At 35.8% G+C, this 18,951-nt stretch overlaps 5 protein-coding genes across 5 annotated transcripts; all 5 read left to right on the top strand.

Annotated features, from left to right (window-relative positions):
• Positions 1-1,281: 1,281 nt before the first annotated feature.
• Positions 1,282-4,226, top strand: Cbr-srg-62 (the record flags this gene model as incomplete). The annotated part of the gene is made up of 5 exons (XM_002636154.1): positions 1,282-1,470; positions 2,244-2,459; positions 2,562-2,805; positions 3,783-3,961; positions 4,101-4,226. The coding sequence occupies 5 exons, from the start codon at positions 1,282-1,284 to the stop codon at positions 4,224-4,226; spliced, it is 954 nt and encodes a 317-aa protein (XP_002636200.1).
• Positions 4,227-4,450: 224 nt separating this feature from the next.
• On the top strand, positions 4,451-6,628 carry CBG12117 (the record flags this gene model as incomplete). Its single annotated transcript, XM_002636153.1, has 3 exons — positions 4,451-4,530; positions 5,873-6,481; positions 6,529-6,628. The coding sequence occupies 3 exons, from the start codon at positions 4,451-4,453 to the stop codon at positions 6,626-6,628; spliced, it is 789 nt and encodes a 262-aa protein (XP_002636199.1).
• A 3,292-nt stretch (positions 6,629-9,920) lies between these two features.
• On the top strand, positions 9,921-12,333 carry Cbr-srg-61 (the record flags this gene model as incomplete). The annotated part of the gene is made up of 5 exons (XM_045237024.1): positions 9,921-10,112; positions 10,508-10,723; positions 10,984-11,227; positions 11,622-11,806; positions 12,208-12,333. 5 exons carry the CDS (start codon positions 9,921-9,923, stop codon positions 12,331-12,333), a joined length of 963 nt encoding a protein of 320 aa, XP_045094764.1.
• Positions 12,334-13,716: 1,383 nt separating this feature from the next.
• On the top strand, positions 13,717-15,967 carry CBG12115 (the record flags this gene model as incomplete). Its single annotated transcript, XM_045237023.1, has 6 exons — positions 13,717-13,731; positions 13,789-13,902; positions 14,303-14,518; positions 15,042-15,285; positions 15,444-15,622; positions 15,863-15,967. The coding sequence occupies 6 exons, from the start codon at positions 13,717-13,719 to the stop codon at positions 15,965-15,967; spliced, it is 873 nt and encodes a 290-aa protein (XP_045094763.1).
• Positions 15,968-17,806: 1,839 nt separating this feature from the next.
• CBG26997 lies at positions 17,807-18,390 on the top strand (the record flags this gene model as incomplete). The annotated part of the gene is made up of 3 exons (XM_045237022.1): positions 17,807-17,877; positions 17,957-18,174; positions 18,230-18,390. The coding sequence occupies 3 exons, from the start codon at positions 17,807-17,809 to the stop codon at positions 18,388-18,390; spliced, it is 450 nt and encodes a 149-aa protein (XP_045099245.1).
• Between the last annotated feature and the right edge of the window lie 561 nt (positions 18,391-18,951).

Below are 18,951 nucleotides of genomic sequence, written 5' to 3'. Positions count from 1 at the left end.
TAAGCGGAATTTCGAGAACATTATTTTTTTTCATGTCCACCCACCTTTAAGAGTTTGCTGCTTTTGAAATTTATTTCATAGAATTTTGATTTGAAGTTTACAGAAGTTTGAAAAAATATAAATTTTTTGGACTTCAAGAAATTTCCCCTAAAGAAGGCCAGGGATCAAAAAAAAGAAAGTTTTCCTGATATTTTTCCTAGAGAACCCCCATGAGAAGTTGAACTCATCATGGGACGCTCAGCGCTCAAACCTATAAATCCGTTTTCAAAGTCTGTTCATGAGACCTTTGAAGTACTGAAATTTCAGTTTCAGTACCAAAAAATCCCATTTTCAGAGTAAAATCGGCAATTTTCAAATTTTGTTTTCTCCACTTCTAAGAGGTTTTAGAACTTGAAACGTTTCTTAATATATTTGAAATTAGGCGGAATTTCATATTTCGGACATTTTCTGAAAAAAAAGTTCTTTCGAAAAAGTTTTGGGAAGTTTCAAAATTTTGCCTAGATTTCCCGTGGTCCCAATTTTTGAAAGTTTTTTTAGAAAATGTAGAAAATGCCTGAAATATGAAATTCCGCATAATTTCAAGTACATTTAAAAAAGTTTCAAGTCCTAAAACCTCCTAGGAGTGGAGAAAATCAAGTTTGAAAATCGCCGATTTTACACTGAAACTGAAATTTCAGAACTTCAAACTTACATAAGTAAAACTTTCTGCTGTCTGGCCCCTTTAAAAATATTTTTTCTGATTAGTTTTCAAAATTTCCTAGCTTACTCATACCATATTTATCTGTTTTTTTGAAGATTCCCCAGACACGGATATTATTTTTCTGGATGTAAAAAATCCTAATTGTTGTTATGCCGTCTTTCGAAAAATCTAGACACCATCCGATTCACGGAAACCATTTTCTAGCAAAATATTGATGATTCTCGAATCTTCAACTTCACACATTATCAATATCACATAAACATAATCCACATTTCTAGACAAATAAATGTTCAGCTGTGTTTGAAAATAAAAACCAGATCTGAAAATGTCAGAAAAAAAAAACATTATCACTGTCTCCATTTTTTTTTTCAGTGACTAATTTCTGTTGACTCATTTTACATCATAATTACCACAAGAAAATCAGAAATTAATTATCATTTAGTTCCGGTGACAATTAGACAGGAATCTCCACCCATTAGCGTAGTTTTTCTCTTTAAAAACATGAAATTTTCTGGGAATCTCTCGTCAGACAATTTTCCCTTTTTTGCTATTTTGGAACATTCTAAAATTTGAAATTCCAGATGGAAAACTTCACAGTCTTCATGGAAAATGTCACCGTTGACTCAACGACTGAAATTTTGACCTACATCCAATTGTCGTACGGAGTTCCGTCTTTCATTCAAATGGTTCTCTATTTTTTCATAATTTTGTTTGGGAAAAAGTACAAGAAGAGCTCATTTTACCGTTTGGTCCTGTTCGATTTGTGCACGGTTTGTTCTTTTTTCTTCTTTTTTTTCAGGTTTTTTGATATTTCAGTATGTAAAGTTTCAGTTTTTAAAATTTTCAGAGCTTTTATTTTTCCTAGACAAATTCTCAATTTCCAAGTTTTCAGAGTAATCTGAAATTTGAGTTTTGAAATATCGAAAAACCAAAAAGTCGGATTCTTTCTGGAAATCCAGAAAACCGAAAAAAAAATCTGAATTTTCGAATTTCAGTGCTTCCGAATTTTCAGAAACATCTGGAATTTTAAAATTTTTCGGATTTTCAAAAATTTCGAGAATTCAAAAGTTTGGAATCTTTCCAGAAACTTGAAAAAACCATAATTAATAGATTTTCTGAAATTTTTGGAGTTTCTGAATTCCCAATTTCATATTTTCTGAATTTTTGAATTTCAAAATTTCAGAACCTCTGAATTCCTGAATCCCCGAAAAATCAGAATTTTTAGGAAATTGAGCATTTAAAAAAGCTATAGATTATTTTAATTCCCGAAATTTACACAAATGCCCAATAGTTGGGCTGTTTGGAAATCCAGATATTCCTGAACTTCAACGTACTCCAAAATTTCTGACTATTCAAAAACTGTCAGTATAGAACTCAAAAATCCGATATTCAACTTTTGAGAATTCGAGAAAGTTTCCGAAATTTCGAAATTCAAAAATTCGGGAAATCTTCAAAATCCGAAGAAAGAGGAACTTTTGGAGTTCTGAAACTCTTTAAAATTCTGCAAAAACAAAGTTTTCTTCATGTTTCTATAAATTTCCAGAACATCTTTGTCTACGCAAACACCTGGATCGCAATTCGTCTGGAAATGCATCCCAGTATGATTTTCATTTTGAAAGCTGTCGAATATTATATCCCCGGACTCTTGACAGCACTAAAATATTTTCCCTATTGGTTCTTCCATATGCATTTCTGGACAGCCGCACTTTTAACCATCCACCGAATGACCTCAATAGCTTTTCCATATGCATATGAAAATGTTAGTGAATAAGGAATCTTACAGAACATTCTAGAAATCAGGTTTTCCATTCCTAAACTTTGTAGAACCTTTTAGAAACTTAAGAAGAAACAACTTTTTCAGTTCTGGAATCGCTACTTCTGGGGTGTCGTTTTGTTATGTTGTGTCTACAGTCACGCGCCAAAGTACCTATGGACAGCCTGGCTTTATCAAGTCAATATTTGGAATGGGCAACTCGTTTGTGTCAATTTTCCGGGAACACTGAAAGCCGCTATTAATGTAGTCGCTGCGTTTTCAGTCACTTATTTTTGTTTGAATTTGGCGCTGGGATTGAGTTGTGCAAGAATGGCTTCGCGAAAAATTGAAGGTATGTGGCTTGACTGAAGAAGGGGATATGAAATAAATAGATTTTTCGAAATTTCATTCATACCAGCTTGTTTGCGACGCCTGGCGCTTCGAATAGCTGACTGGTGCGCCTTCAATTCAATTTAGTTTGTAACCGTTCGTCGCTTCGTTCCCCACGTTTCCTTAAAAGGTCGCTTCACTCTATACTAAACACCAGCAAGCTGATGCGCCTTCGGCGCGATTCAACCTAGTTTTTTTACTTATTGGTCGCCCAGATCTTTACTTTGTTTAAAGGGCCTCGTAAATCTATATTTATTTTTCAAGTTTTTCAAAAGTCGACAGAGTGACACCGGGACAGACAGACGCGTGTACACTTGGGTCCAACGCAACGGGTCAAAAAACGCGCCCCAAATAACTTTTAGGCCAGAAGAAATTTAATAATTTCAAAGTTGACGTGGATTCGACCTAATTAATTTTAATCAACGAGTTGCAACGTGTGATTTTTTCGCCCCATGTTTAAAAGTTTGATCTTAAATAATTCATCAGCGAATTTTTTCTAAAATCTCACGTTTACTGGGGCGAGATTTCTGACCCGTTGTCTTGAACCCAAGTGCGTGTAGCGTTTTATATATAAGGAAGATACAAGATTTTGAAAATCTTGCGGACAGACAAAGAAATGTGTAACTTCGTTTATTTTTTTACGAACATTCAAAGACTTGAATTTTTGCGCTCACCGTTTTAGGTACAGCGTTGCTTTGCCTATTTAGTTCAAACAGAAGTTCCACGTTTGAACTAAGTTATGGCTGGTTGAAAAGTAATGTGTTTTTGAGAGAATAGTCAATATGAACGGTGTAAACACCGATGATCGTGCACTATAACGCAAGAATACGTAGTCTAGCTAAAAATCCAAAATGCTAAAAATGCTTTCTACGAAATTGTCGAATATTTTGAAAAATTAATATCTTCTGATTCCTTTGGACCATTAAAACAAATTTCTAGCCACCTCATCCAAATCGAACATCAAAAAAAAGCTCAACCGAATCGCATTGACCTATTCCGTCGTCTACACCGCTGAAGTCATCTGGAGCGTTTTGAATGCGGCGAACGGATTTTGGAATTTCCTGCCAGCATTTTTCGTCAAACTCAACACCAATCTTCTTGTATTTGCATCTGATTTGGTTAGTTTTTGTCTGTCTGTTGGTGAAAACGCCCGGATGTCCAAAAAACTTGTCTTCGCGGGGTTTTTCACTAATGTCTTCGGCTTGACGGAATTTTAGATGACTAAATGATTCTAAAATTATACTAAATTTTTTTCAGTTTACCCTATCACTTCCATTCATTATGCTGATTTTTGACACAAATATCCGTCAGGACGTCTTCGAATGGTGCAGAAGAACGAGACAAGTCTCACAACAAGGAACTACTGTTTTTGTGTCACATTAAACATTTTTGAAGATATTTTTTCTCCGACTTCTCTTCATATATTTTGCCTTTTTTTGTTTTATTTTATGGATTCGAATAAAATTTTTGTATACCGTAAAAACTCTATCAGATGGCCATGGCACTCTATTGTTTGGGGTGGTCTGGGGTGACACTGTATTACTCGGGTGTCGCCGGCAACTTCTGGTCGGAAGTTGGTCGGCTTCTGGTCGCTGCTTGGTCGTATTATGGACAAGACCGCTACTAAAGCCGACCAAGATTCGACAAACTTCCGACCAACTTCTGACCTCATTACAGCAGGGGCCGGGTTCGGTTCGCACTATTGATTATTTTTCAAAGCAACACTGAACTTGGTATCAACAATCATTTATTTCAAGTAAAATATAACATGATTGCTTTCCGATTCCTGGAAGCAACACTTTCAAAAATTCGATTTTTTTTTGAAAAAAAATTAGGCCAAAAATTCGGGGGGTACAATGATTCGGGGGTACAAGGGGGTACAACTGATTTAGGGGTACAAAATTGATGATTCGGGGGTAAAAAATTCGTGGGTACAAAAATTCGGGGGTACAACGATTCGGGGGTACAAACTACCAATGATTCTGGGGTACAACTCATTTCATTTAGGGGTACAACGCTTGTGATTCGGGGGTACAATTTTTTTTGAGGGAGTTTCTGAATTCCTGAATTTCAGAACTTTGGAATTTCAGTATTTCGGAACCTGAGAATTTCGGAACTTCACAGTCTGAGAATTTCAGATTTTCAGCACTTCAAAATCTCAGAAACTCGGACAGAATTTCGGTCCATTCTCCAGGGGTACATCGAAATAGGGTACATCATGCTCAAGGGGTACATTGACTGAGTGGGTACGCAGTCTGAAGGGGTACATCTAGGTAGTTGCACAAAAACAAAAAGTTCGGATCTGGTCGAGATTGAACTCGCGACTTCAGTTTTTCGTGCACCCACGCGCACCACTACACCAATTCACCCAGTTTCCCTTCTCAACCGCAACCCGTACATATTCGGTGGTTTCTAAAGCAGGAAGAAAGTGAAAGAGGTTGAGAAAAAACAACTTCCGGAAGATTTCCCACGACTATATCTGAAAGTGGACACAACGTAATTTAAAATTCAATTCGGCACTGAAATTTTTCTGTTAGATTTCATTTAGTTTTTTTTTCACTTCTGTAGTTTACAAAACTTTGTAGAGATGAAGGAAAAACCAATGAAAAGGCATGAATTCCGAATTCTGACAGCAAAACTATGAAAAAAAAACCTATTATTTGTCTTCCGAAATCAGAAATAAATCGGAAATTAAGGGATTTTTGTCTGAAAAAAATTATTTTTAGGCCAGGATTTTGATTTCAGCTGATTCCATCGTCGTTTCCAATCGCTCACTTCTGTACTTTATCTGTCAGTGTTTAAAACAATTTTTTATATAAGAAATTTGCTTTTTTTTCTCGAAAATGTGTCTTTTACTGTGAGTTCTGTGTTTGAATCCCAAAAAATTGCTCGAAATTCTCATGGAAGAGTTTCCGGAATTTTCTAGGCCAGGGGCCGTTGTCGATTTACGAAGGCAATTTTTTCTATTTTTCCTCCTATTTTCTCGATTTTCAACGATTTTCGACTGTTTTTCGTATTTTTTTTTGCAGAAATTTGTGGAAGATTATAAGGTCACATAATAACGGCGGGAGAACTGTATCCGAATTCAAGAAGGTCAATAGAAATGTCTCTGGCGAGTCTGAAAGCGGTGATGATGAAAGGAAAGCAGATGGGAATATTTCTAGTGATGAGGAAAATGACAGTGATTGTGATGTGAATAGCTTGAATTCTAAACCCAATGTCTTCGATGAGTCGGGAGATATCGTCGAGGATGAAATTAATTGTAATTCCAATGATGAACATGTCAATCTAGTCCTTGACCCTTCTGTGGATCACTTGAACTCTCATGATTCTTGCATGGATCTTTCTGATGATCCAAGAAAGTATGACAGCGATTCAGATGAGGAGAATGATATTTTCGGATATCAGAATGTCAATCCAGTGCCGAAGCCATCAAATCGTGTCTCGAATGATCATAGTTCACAGATCGATCTTCGTGATGTTCTTGGAGAAAAGGGCTCGAGAAAGCCTGAAAGCGATTCTGAAGAAGTGACCGATGTTTCCACAGGACAACATGTGAAACCAATGTCTCTCAAAGAAAAGTTTCCGATTGGATACATGCATCGACTTTCGGATGATTCAGACGACAGTGAGACAAAGTGAGCGACTCATTTAAATGTTCAATCAGCTCATTAATATATTACAGAGACACCGAAACAACACCCGAAGACTGTCCATCACCGCCTAGAAAGAAGTCAAAGAGAAACTCAGGTCCTCCTTCCCGCTACCAAGCTTCCTTCAAATAAACCCCAATTGGCTTCAATTTTTTTTTCTCATCTTAAGGTCATTCTTAATTGTCTAATCCTTTTTTTTTGTTTTTGCATTCTTTGTTGTTGCTGTTGTGTTGTTCAACTATGAATTGTTGCCACATAAAATTGTTCTGTTTTGTCTTTAAAACATTGAAAAAAAATTGAATCCGAATTATCAAAATTATTTAAAAAATAAGAAAAATTTCAATTACCACGAAAATTGAGAAAAGTTGAGAAAAAATGGAAAATGGAGAAAAACCGAAATATTGCGAAAAAACGGAAAATTGGGAAGAACGGAGGAATATGGAAAAAAGGAAGATGAGAAAAATTCAGAAGTTCCAAAATTCGTAGATTCTGAAATTTCAAAATTCTGAAGTTCTGAAACTCTGATGTTTTCGAGCTCTGAAATTCAGAAACTCCCTCAAAAAAAATTGTACCCCCGAATCACAAGCGTTGTACCCCTAAATGAAATGAGTTGTACCCCAGAATCATTGGTAGTTTGTACCCCCGAATCGTTGTACCCCCGAATTTTTGTACCCACGAATTTTTTACCCCCGAATCATCAATTTTGTACCCCTAAATCAGTTGTACCCCCTTGTACCCCCGAATCATTGTACCCCCCGAATTTTTTGCCAAAAAATTACCTGTCATTTGCCATATCGCAAGCATCGCAAATGTTGACATTAATTTTATTTTTCTGAAAACTTATTTTTTTATTAGAACAATTCGGCTAAAAAATTATTTTTTAAGTTTCGTATTTTTATTTCGAGACATCATCTCTCATAGTACTAGACTATTTTTCTGAAAAAAAAACTACTTTTAAAATTAGAACTTAAATTCAAAAACGATTTTTAGGTAAAACGGTGAAAAAAACAGTTTCGAAAAGAAAAACAAGAATGAGTGAAGCCCGCGTCGCAACGCTTCTTAAGACCGACCAAAATCTGACCAAGATCCGACCAAAAGCCGAGCCCCCGACCAGAAGTTGCCAGTGCCATCCAAATGCTGTTCAACTTCTGACCAGCCGATCAGCTTCCGACCAGAAGCCGACGGCTGCTCAACTTCCGATCATTCAATTAGAGGCTGGCACTTTATTGTTCGGAGCCACTTTCTACTGGAACTCATCAGAAAAGTACTCGATTTTCAACTTTTTCATAAAATGACAGGTTTCAGTGGCATTATATTAGGGGCTGGCACTCTATTGTTTGGAGGTGCTCTAGGATGACACTATATTAGAGACTGGCATTCAATTATCTAATAGAGTTTTTACGGCATTTTGAATTACTTGTTTAGTTGTATTTCGAGAAAGGGACACTCCCACAAAAAAAACAACTATTTTCATGACTTATTGAAAAAACTGCATTTCGTTCCTGAAGAAAAAAACTTGAAAATTGGAAACAGGTGAAAATAAATAAATAAACTTATTACCCGAGAAAATCTTATTTAAGCATCAACAATCGAAAATTCGTTTGTAGGACAACATATATATGTTTTTCCTTTTTTTTATGTTTATTTTTTATCCAAATTTTCCGAAAAAAATTGTTATATATAGGCACCACAACGATTTTTTCAAACTCATTTTTCCTGAGAATTGTTTATATTATCGTATTCACCATATCAATATTAGTATAATTCCGAATTTTTTTTCGAAAATGTTCATCCGTTCTCGAGATACACCCTTTTTTGTAACCCCCTTTTTCATCCATTTTCTCTGAGGGGGTTGCAGTGGGCACGGAAAAGTGGGCGGGGCAAGGTGGGCGGGGCGACGCCTTTTGCAAACGTGCGGCGCAGAAAATTCCCGATTTATTGCTGTGATGTTTTTCATAGCGCTGTGAAGAGTTCAATTGGTTTTCGTCAGCCGGCATGTCGAAATATAGTAAAATGGAGATGTAAAAAAACAGAATGAGTTTGAGAAACAATTTTTATTACGACTATGATTAAATTTTACTGATTTTCAGGTACTGATTTTCAGGTTCACTTCCGCTATCCATTATAGATTAGAGGTATAATTATATGTTCAAAAACAATTAATTTTAAAAAAATCAATAATTTACTGTAAGTCGTAAGAACATTGGTTTTCAGTGCATACACCGTTACGTAAAGTTGCACAAAGTTTGGAAAACCACTGAAAAAAGACTTTTGATACAGCAAGGAATCGAACCATGGCCGGTGGCGCGCCGTCCCGAAACACTACCCACTACTCCATGCGCGCGCTGACAGTTGGCGTATTGAAAGGCTGATATGAAGCACGCGCTGCCTCTCTTTTCTAAACAACGATTTGAACACATTTTATTCACATTTTTAGGTGGAAATTGAGATATTAAAAAAATGGGGGAACAGGTAGAAGTAAACTCGAACATGTATATTGTAGCAAATTTTTCGTAGAATCTGAATATGTAATAAAAATCTGCGACATCGACCTGCATTACCGTCAAAATTCGCAAAAACGTCTAAATTTTAGAACCATGTCATCTTTGGATGCGTTTTTTGCTAGCTCAAACTTTTTCAAATGTCATCAAATTGCATATCTGAACAGTCATAGAATTGATCTAAGTATTTTGATATTAAAAACATGGGGTCATCGCTGAAAAAAATTCACAATTTTTGCTTGAAGTTTGATGGATTACTGCAAAAATGGGGGAACTGCTGGCTAAATATGGCTTAATGCATCTTATTCACCATCTAAAAAAGTATTTAGAACAATCATAAAAAGAAGCGACATCGACTTTTATTACACTTTTCAGACCAAATTTCTCATGTCGATTTCTGTTTTTCACGAGTATTTTGAAAGTCGTTGGTTTTCAACGCAAACGCTTTACATCAGTCGATTTTACGTGTTTTTTTACATAACGAGACCAAATTTCATAAAAATCGGTCCATCCAGTCTCGAGTTCTACGCCTTCAAACATGGCAGATACCCCCCAAGAGAAAAAGAGAAAAAAAATTAGGCTCCGCCCCCTCGCGTTGCGGTGCCTAGTTATATATTCTGATTTTGTCGGTACTTCAAATACCTTAATTTTCAGACATATTTAAAAATGTTTTTGAATTTAAAATCGTCTAGAAAGTTTTGAATTTCGAAGTTAACATTCTTTCAAAATTCCTTTTTTAACTTAAGCTCTTGTTTTCTAAAATTATTTAAAAAATAAAAAAATTATTTTCAGAAAATTTTGTTCCCCAAAAAATTTCATCTTGTCTTCCTGATTTTTTCTTTGCGTACATGACTGCACAACATGTTTTTTCCAAATAATTCATTTCTCGTTCATTTTTTCAGAATTTTCAGAAACAAAAAAAAATGTCCAACGTCAGTAATATAATGAATATGGAAGCTGTGAAATCAGATTCAACAGTGGAAACTTTAACAACAATTCAATTATCCTATGGTCTTCCCAGTTTAGTTCTAATGATTAGTTTCTTGATTTTAATGGGTTGCTCTAAAACATATTCCAATTCTTTTTATCGATTGGTGCAGTTGGATTTGTTAACGGTAAGTTAAAAATTGGGGGAAACAATTTTTTGAATTTCTGAATTCTGAATTTTCGAATTTCAAAAGTTCCGAATTTTAGATTTTAGAATTTATTTAATGCCAGTCATCAAAAAAAAAATTTCCTGATATTTTGCCCAGAGAACCCCCATGAGAGGTTGAACATGATCGGACTCTCAGGGGTACAGCACCGCTACCGGCTGACAATGAGCTACGGGGGCGCGAAGGCGACGGCCGACCGATGGCCTACATAAGCGCGGCGCGAGTTCGTCTCCCAACTATTTGCTGTCTGCCCCCTTTTAAAATCACCAGTTTGCAAACAAATTTTGAACTTTTCGATATTCTTAAATTAGGACCTCAAAATTTTTGAACGATTGAAAATTTTTAAAAAATTCCAGAACATTCTTCTCTACTTCAACACTTGGCTTGGTATCCGTGTAGAAATGCATCCTGCTGCAGTTCCATTTCTGAAATTCATAGAGTCCACAATCCCCGGATTATTGAATTGGTTCAAATATTTGACTTGGTGGTTTATGCATATTCAGTTTTTGTGTGCAGCGAATCTGAATGTTCATAGAATTTCTTCCATATTTTTTCCAGCTAAATATGAAAAGGTCAGTGTACTTCTCTTACAGAATTTGGTTGGTTTTCGAACATCTCCAATAAAAATTCTTTGAAATCTAAAGTTCGGATTTTCCAAATTTCAATAGTTCCACAAATCCCTATAAAGTCTGTTATCTGTGAATTTTTATATTTTCATTTCCGAATCTTTCAGTTTCTCAATTTCTTTAAGTTTGAGAGTTTCTGGAATCCCCGAAGATTTGAATTTCAATTTTTGAAACTAGTTTTAAGCTTCAAATTAATCAAGTTTCAGTTCTGGACCCGTTACTATGCTCTTTTCGGATTTGCATTCTTCATTTATAGTTTTCTCCCAACTCTTTTTTGGTTCGGTTTCGCCAACGAAGTCAGTATTATAAATGGAACATTATCCAAGAAAAGAAATTCGGAGACAATTGTGAAAGCAACGAATGTGACAGCTGTATTTTCAGTGATTTATTTTGTAGTTATATTGGTTTTAGGATTGGCGACATCTATTTTGGTAAAAAGCAAAGTTAAAGGTAAGGATGAATTTTGTAAATCAGAAATCAGAAAATTCGAAAAATCAGGAAAAAAAACCAGAAGTTTGAGACTTCAGGAATCTAAAAAATAGTAAATTTGGAAACTCAGAATATCTGAAATTCAGAAATTCGGCAGTTCAGAAATCGGAAAATCCAGAATATTCACAAACCGAAAAATTCGGAGAAACGAGTATTCAGAAACTGAGAAACACTACAAAAGTCCTGAATATCGGAAAAAATTTTCTGATTCCCTGAGCTCTGAAATCTTAGGAACCAGAAATTTTTTGTTGAGTTCATAGATCCCAGAACATTATAGAATTTCAAAGACCTGAAAAAAATGGAATTCTCGAATCGAACATTCAAAAATCCAGAAACTGAATTCTTATTTTTACAGCCATCGGTTCAGCTTCCCATGAAAATATTGGCAAGAAACTGACAAGAATCGCATTGATCTACTGTTTCGTTTATACTGGAATTCTAATGTGGAGTGTTATAACTGCTCTAAATTCCAAAATGAATTTTCTACCGACATTTATTGTGGGAATCAATCAGAATTTGTTGGTTTTCTCCTCGGATCTGGTGAGCTACAGTAATGCTGATTGTCCACATTTGAAAAAAAAAAAGTACAGAAATTCAGAAATTTGAGAGTTCAACGATTCGGAAATATTAAAGTTCAGAAGTTGAGAAACTCAGAACGTCTGAATATCTAAAACCCAGAATTCAGGATTCATAAAGGAAACTCGTAATTTGAAAAGTTCTGGAATTCCTGGAAGTTCGGAATTTCAGAAGTTTGGAATTTTGACCATAAAACGTTGTATTTCATTTTCTACAAAGACCTCAAAAACTTAAAGTTGTATGTATTTAAAACTACTTCAGAGAAAATAAAAGGGAAAAATCGGTAAGATACGTTTCAGAAAATTCACAGAATTCAATTTTTTCAAAATCTACATTGCTCATCTCAAAAGTTTCCCAATTTTCAGATGACACTCTCGTTGCCTTATATTCTCATGATTTTCGACAGCAACGTTCGAAAACACGTCTTTCAAAGAAACACACCAGTCACATCTAATAATTTTGGTTTTACAAGTTTCCAGCGGTCCAGCTAGTTTTTGGAAATTCTCTTGTCTTACTGTCATTTGGTGTATTTTGTAACATAAATATTATGTTTTGAAAAGTAAAAGTTTGATTATTATCGTTAGATTTTCAAAAAAGTGCAAGAACAGTAGATCAAAATGTTTCAATGCCTAATCTCTGAAAACGGAACTGAAGAATTCGAATTCTTTGATTTTCAGAATTCCAGACAACATATTCCATATTTTCAGCATTTCCACCATTAGTGGATGTGTGGAGTTAGTCAGAGACAATTTTTCATAATTCTATACTATGAAGATTCTTATTTTTCTTTGGTTTCGTAGAATGGGAGATAATTTTTGAAGGTTGAGAAAATAAGGGAATAACAAGTGATTAGATGATAACAGATGAGAAATTTCATCTCAATCTCTAAATTTTTGATTACGGAATTTTTCATTTTTCAAAAATTCTGATTGTTTGGAATTTCTGAATTTCTGAATAGTCCCTTAAATGTTCTGAAAAGACAAGTTCTGCATATCTGTTACTTCCGACATCCTGGAACTGTTGAATTCTGGGATTCCAAATTTTTGTAATGTCCATTTCCCAGTTTTTGAAGTCCTGAAACGATGAAATTCTAATTTCTCAAAAAAATCTGGAATTTTAAGCAATTATTTTTTTTTCGAATTTCGAAGTTTCGACATCTCCTAAAATCCATTGCATATCACAAAAATTTTATATATTACTCATTCATTTTTTTCTCCCATCTTTATAGTTTGAAATCCCAGAGGAAACAATTTGATTCCTTGAAAATTTTGAATTTTTAACATCAGACTTCATTAATTAGAAAAAAGGGGCGGGGCTTATATAGAGTATATCTCGGATAATGAGTAATGAGTGCCTTTTCCTTTGAGAATTTATCCTTCCTCTTTGATGTTATTCGTATAGTTAAAAAGCATTTTTTTGCATATTTGTAATCCGGGCCTTTCCCGGGCCTTCGCGGTTCCTGCCATAGTTTCTTTCAGAATCAAAATTTTTAGACTAACTAAATTGGATATGATAGAGCTCGACGAGTACTACAAAATGGTATTATGCGGAATACTGTATCTTGTCTGCAAACAAAGTTACAGACCATAAAGATGCTTTTTTCGGACGTGCCGCGCCAGGTCGGGCCGGGCCTGCTTTTTTCGCTTTTCTTGCCTGTAACTTTGTTCCCAAACAAGATACACTTCTCTAAACAGTATCATTTTGTAGTACTCGTCAAGCTCTATCATATTTGATTTAGTTGGTCTAAAAAAATGATTCTGAAAGAAACAATGGCAAGGACCGCGAAGGCCCGTGAAAAGCCCGGATTACAAGTATGTTTTTTGGACTTTTGAGTTTTTCAAAAAAAAATGAAAAAAAATTTCAGAAAATCAAAAATGACCTCCAACATCGTGATAATTTCCATGGAAAAACAAAAGCCGGAAATTCCGTGGAGCACTGTTTTTCAGGCAATCTATGGTGGTGTTTGCCTCACTTTCATGGTTTTCTTCTTTTTCTACCTTGGATTTGTGAAACGGTACAACGCCCCATTCTACCGTATCGTACAACTGGACTTGTTTATTGTAAGTTTCAAATTATACAATTTCGATTTCTAAAAAACTTATGAATTTTTAGTTAAAAAAAGGCGTATGTCTTGAAATTTTACACATTTTGTTAGTTTATCACTTTTTCGTATTTTTAATGAGAAATGAGATATGTATACTTTAAATTAACAGTCTGTAGAAAAAAAATCTCGTCGTCTGGGCTCATTTTTGGAGGTACAAAAACTGGCAAAATTGGAAAATGTAAAAAATAAGAAATTCAGAAGTCCAGAAGTACGAAAACGTAGGCAACTCAACTTTGAAAATTTAAAAGAAAATCTTAAAACAGAAAAAATGTTTTTCGAAATTTTGCTTGTCTAGATTCAGAATTTCGAAACTCTTCCTAACACAAACGCGCTCTAATCCCAACTCGGTTTTTCAGAACATCCTCTGCTACCTCAACACGTGGATTGCAATTCGTTTGGAGCAGTTTTCAGCATGCATTCCTTTCCTGAAGGCATTGGAAGAAACGTGTCCAGGGCTTCAGACCATTTTCAGATACTTTACAAATTATTTTATGCATTACCAATTTTTGAGTGCTTCCTATATGAGTGTTCACCGAATTATGGTTATGAAAGGTGAAATAAGAGGGAAGAATGTGAGTTTTTTTGAATCACGGTAGACATTTTGACGGGACGTTGTATAGTGATTAGTGCTCACGAATAGTTTTATCATATCGATAAGCCTAGCTTCTTCCGGTACCGTAGTTCAGCTGGTAGCAAAGTACGAGGGTGGGCCCACATAAAACTTCTACTTTGGACCGTCGAAAATCGGAGACCGACAGCCGACCGAGCTGACCGATCGTTGAGCGCATCGACCAAATTCGTGCATTTCAGCGTCAAGTGTTTGCGGGAGCAGTTTACAAAGTCAAAAATTTATCGTTCGTCGTGAAAAAGAGAGCTGCGTAAGCAAACACTTTCTGGAACGTTAAACCAAGAATGCACGGTTTCGGTCAGCTTGGTCGGGTATCGGTTGGCTGGGTCAACGATCGGTCGGAGAGCTAAATTTCCCGGCCGAATCTAAACATTATGACCACAAGTTCAACTTCTCGAGAGGCATATGTGAACAAAATTAAAAAAAAAATTTGTTTTCCCCTCTTCTTTAAACGAAACATGTTCCAGTTCTGGCGCCGATGTCTTCTCGTCTTTATCTGTTTTGCTACTGTCTACAGCTGCTCTCCAAATCTCATTTTCTACCGCGGGTTTCCAACAAAAGTGGCGATTGTAAATGGAGTCTTGTCAAAGGTCCGAAATGTGGAAATGTACAATACAGTGCTCGATGTAACCGCGATTCTTTCTGTTATCTATATGGTCATAATGATTGGTCTCGGAGTGAAATCCGTGCAATTAGTCAAGGAGTTTGCTAGTGAGTTTTGGGAGTAGGTAACTATGTAAACGTTGGTATATATATATATATTTTTTTTTTTTTTTTGAAAAAAAAGATCCGAAATGATTAAATTGATAGCTAGAGAAGATCGTGAAGTGTCATATTAGCTTTAAGGTCCTTAAAACTTCAATATTCAGAATACGCAAGTGCCGGATCCATTGCCAAAACCCTCACACGTGTCACTGCTGCCTATGGTTTTCTCTACTGTGGTATCCTTGCCTGGAGTGTTCTCACAAGCGTCGACAACAATTTTTCCTTCTTCCCAGATTTTGTTCGAAGCAAAAACACTATTCTGTTGGCATTCTCCAGTGATGCGGTGAGTTTAGTTGCTCTACTGCACATTATTGAACTGTAGTTAACTTTAAGACAGTTTATCTCCGTTTGTGTAAGAAATATCAGGAAGAGGACAATTGATAAAATGCTTATCATAATATCATAAACATTTTGTCAGTTGACAACATTTAATTAGCTTTTATACCAAGCGAAATAATTTAGCTTGAAATTTGGGGATCCGTGTTTGAAGGTAACCATTTTCAAAATGTTACGATTTTTTCAGATGACCCTCTCCCTACCATTCATCCTCCTTGCATTCGATGGAAACGTCCGCGGTCATCTTCTGCGTAAAGTATATTCAGTGAGAGTATCTACTGTTTTGCTCTAGATGTGAAAAATAGACGAGTAAGACAAAACATTCATAAGCTATAGAAAAAATGAATTTGTATAATGAAGTACATTTGAAATTCTACTAGTCACTGCGTATTGAAAAAAAGTCAAGTTGCAGATCAACCGACAAATCTGCAACTCCAAGCAGATCAACTGCCGAACCCAACAACCCACATCTTTCATTTTCCTACACATTTACGAAATGAACTTCAACTATATCTCTTTGACTTTCGTAAAATCTTTGTTTCCTACCAGCAGCCGCCTCGATTTTTGAACTTTCAAAGGATTAACCAAAACGTATCCGTGCCCTCTAGTTAAATGCACTTTCAGAATCTATACACCTTCAACCCGACCATTTAAGTTTTAAATATAGCAATCCGAACCTGAGTGAATCGAAGGAACTCCCTGAGCATCACCGGGTGCGTGTCACCACTCCGTCTGACGCATGTTGGTTTCTCTGGATACCAGATGATCACAAAACACAGAAATGAAGTATGATGCACATGAGCGTAATTTTGAGAACAAAGTAAAAATATGAGACAGATTATTGGAACGGGTGGCTAGAAATTTTGGCTAGAAATAGTGACTAGAAGGGTGGCTAGAAATAGAAACGTTAGATGTTTATTGTTGGAGATTGTTATAAAAATGAAAATAAATTGTTGTGAGAAATTTTTTGATATCTAGAATTTCTAAAATTTCAGAATTTTTGTATTTTCAGGACCTTTTGAACATTTCTGAAATTTCAAAATATTGAATTTTTCAAAATGTCTGAACGTCGTAATTTTATGAAAATCCATTAAAAATGTCGAAATTATATAAAATTTCATTAATATTCATAGAATTCAGGAAATTTAGAATTTTTTGAGTTTTGAAACTCCTAAATTTAAGAAGTTTCAAAATTCAAAAGACATTTCTGAAACTTCGCAATAATGAATTTTTCGAAATGTCAAAACTTTTCTGAACTTTTTAGATTTCATTTGTGTAATTTTATGAAATTCTTTAAACTTCGTAATTTCTTTAAAAGTTCTGAAGTTCTAAACTTCTAAAATTATGAATTTCCAGGACCAATTTTCAGGATTTTTGAAATTTGAAAATTTGAAATTTTTTCGAAATGTCTGAACTTTCCAGAATCGCAGAAATATGCTTTAGTTTTCGAGAATTCAGAAAATTCAGAACTTTTAAATTTTCGAGATTATGAATTTTCAGTAGCATCTAATTTTCTGAAATTATAGAATGATTCTCAAACCGTTAATTTTGAGCCCGTATATCTCATTTTCTGTGAAAGATATCAAAAAGTGGTAAACTAATAGAATGTTGCTGATATCATGATAAAAATTTCACTAGTTGACAACTTTTTGATATCTTTCAAAAGAAGTGAGATATTTAGGCTCAACGTGTAAGGTCTGGCGTTCTATTGGAGTGTTTACGGTATCTCATTTTTTGTACAAGATATCGAAAAATGATCATCTGGTAAAACGTTACTGTTCTATACAATAACTATTTCTCAGTTGATTTTCGCGCTCTGTCATGCACTCCGCCACGTCATGCATATTGATTTGGCGCCCAGGACGCGGCGACAGGCAGCAAGAGCAAACAGTGTCTCGTTTCTCTGACGTCTTGTCACCATTATGATTCTCTCTCCTATCCCCCTTTTATTCTTTTATAGGCCACATGTTCCCCCCTCGTGTGGGGTTCGCATCGACTCACATCATTTTGTTCTGATTCCATACATTTCCGTTCTGATTTCGTCTTCTACCAACTCTCTTTCGAATTTACAAATCTTTCCCTATTTCCAGTTTTCCACCACCCGCCTTCTACATTCAAAGCAGTGACGATAATGAGTAAAAAAATTAATAGTAATGAAGAAGAGAAATCAATTCGTTTGGTCAACGAAGCTGACGTCGACAGGTGAGAATTTTTCCAGTTTTGAATATAAACGAGAACATCAATTTTCAGCTCGTTGACCACCACTGAATCGTCCATTAAGCCTACCGACGTCGGATGGTGTTTTTGACGCCCCCCAAGGTGCACTTCAAAAATTGCTCAAAAAAGCTGAAGAAATTGTATCGTCCGTCTCTCCATCCTGGCAAGTTGGCAACGTCGACGAGAAAACTCTTGCGTTGAAGATTCCTCATGACCAACCGGCGCTTGGAAACTTGAGGAGAAATTTCGTCGATGTCTTGGAATTCGCTGAAGACCAATTGGGTCTGTTTCTAGAATTTCAGCTTCCTAACTAAATAACCCTTTTCCTTACTTTCAGAAATGAATCGCGTTCTGGCTGTTTTCGAGAAGTCTCGGGTCAAAGCAACTGAGGGATTCCCACGTACGCTTCGCTATGTCGGATTCCGCCCCTACGCCATCAACAATCATCCAGCTTCGCTTCCAGCCGACAAATACTTCATTATGAGCTACAAAGTCTAAATTCCACTTCACCGGCTCGTCTTGAAAAATAACAGATTCTTTGCTTTTCTCTCGTTTTATTGCCGCTTATTTTATTTCCCCCCTCTCTCTTGGCAACTTTTAAAAACTTCCAAAAATCAAAAGCCATCATTTCTTCTGTCTCTCGAATTTCCTTTTATACATACTTGTAATCCGGGCATTTGCCGGGGCTTCGCGGGCCCTGCCATAACTTCTTTCAGTATCAATGTTTTCGAACCAATTCAATCAGGTATGATAGAGCTTCACGAGTACTACAAAACGGTATTATTTGGAATACCGTATCTCGTCTATGAACAGAGTTACAGAGCAAAAAGAACAAAAAAAACAGGCCCGCCCCGGGCCTGCCGGGCCCTGCGAGAAAAGCCTTTTTATGATCTGTAACTTTGTTCATAGATAAGATACAGTATTCCAAATAATACCGTTTTGTAGTACTCGTGGAGCTCTATCATATCTGATTTAGTTGATTCGAAAATATAGATTCTGAAAGAAATTATAGCAGGGCTCGCAAAAGCCCGGCAAAGGCCCGGATTACAAGTATGCTTT

The sequence above is a fragment of the Caenorhabditis briggsae genome, assembly GCF_000004555.2.
Source record: "Caenorhabditis briggsae complete genome, chrV, whole genome shotgun sequence".
NCBI classification, from domain to species: Eukaryota; Metazoa; Nematoda; class Chromadorea; order Rhabditida; family Rhabditidae; genus Caenorhabditis; species Caenorhabditis briggsae.
This window is presented reverse-complemented; position numbering and strand designations above follow the sequence as displayed.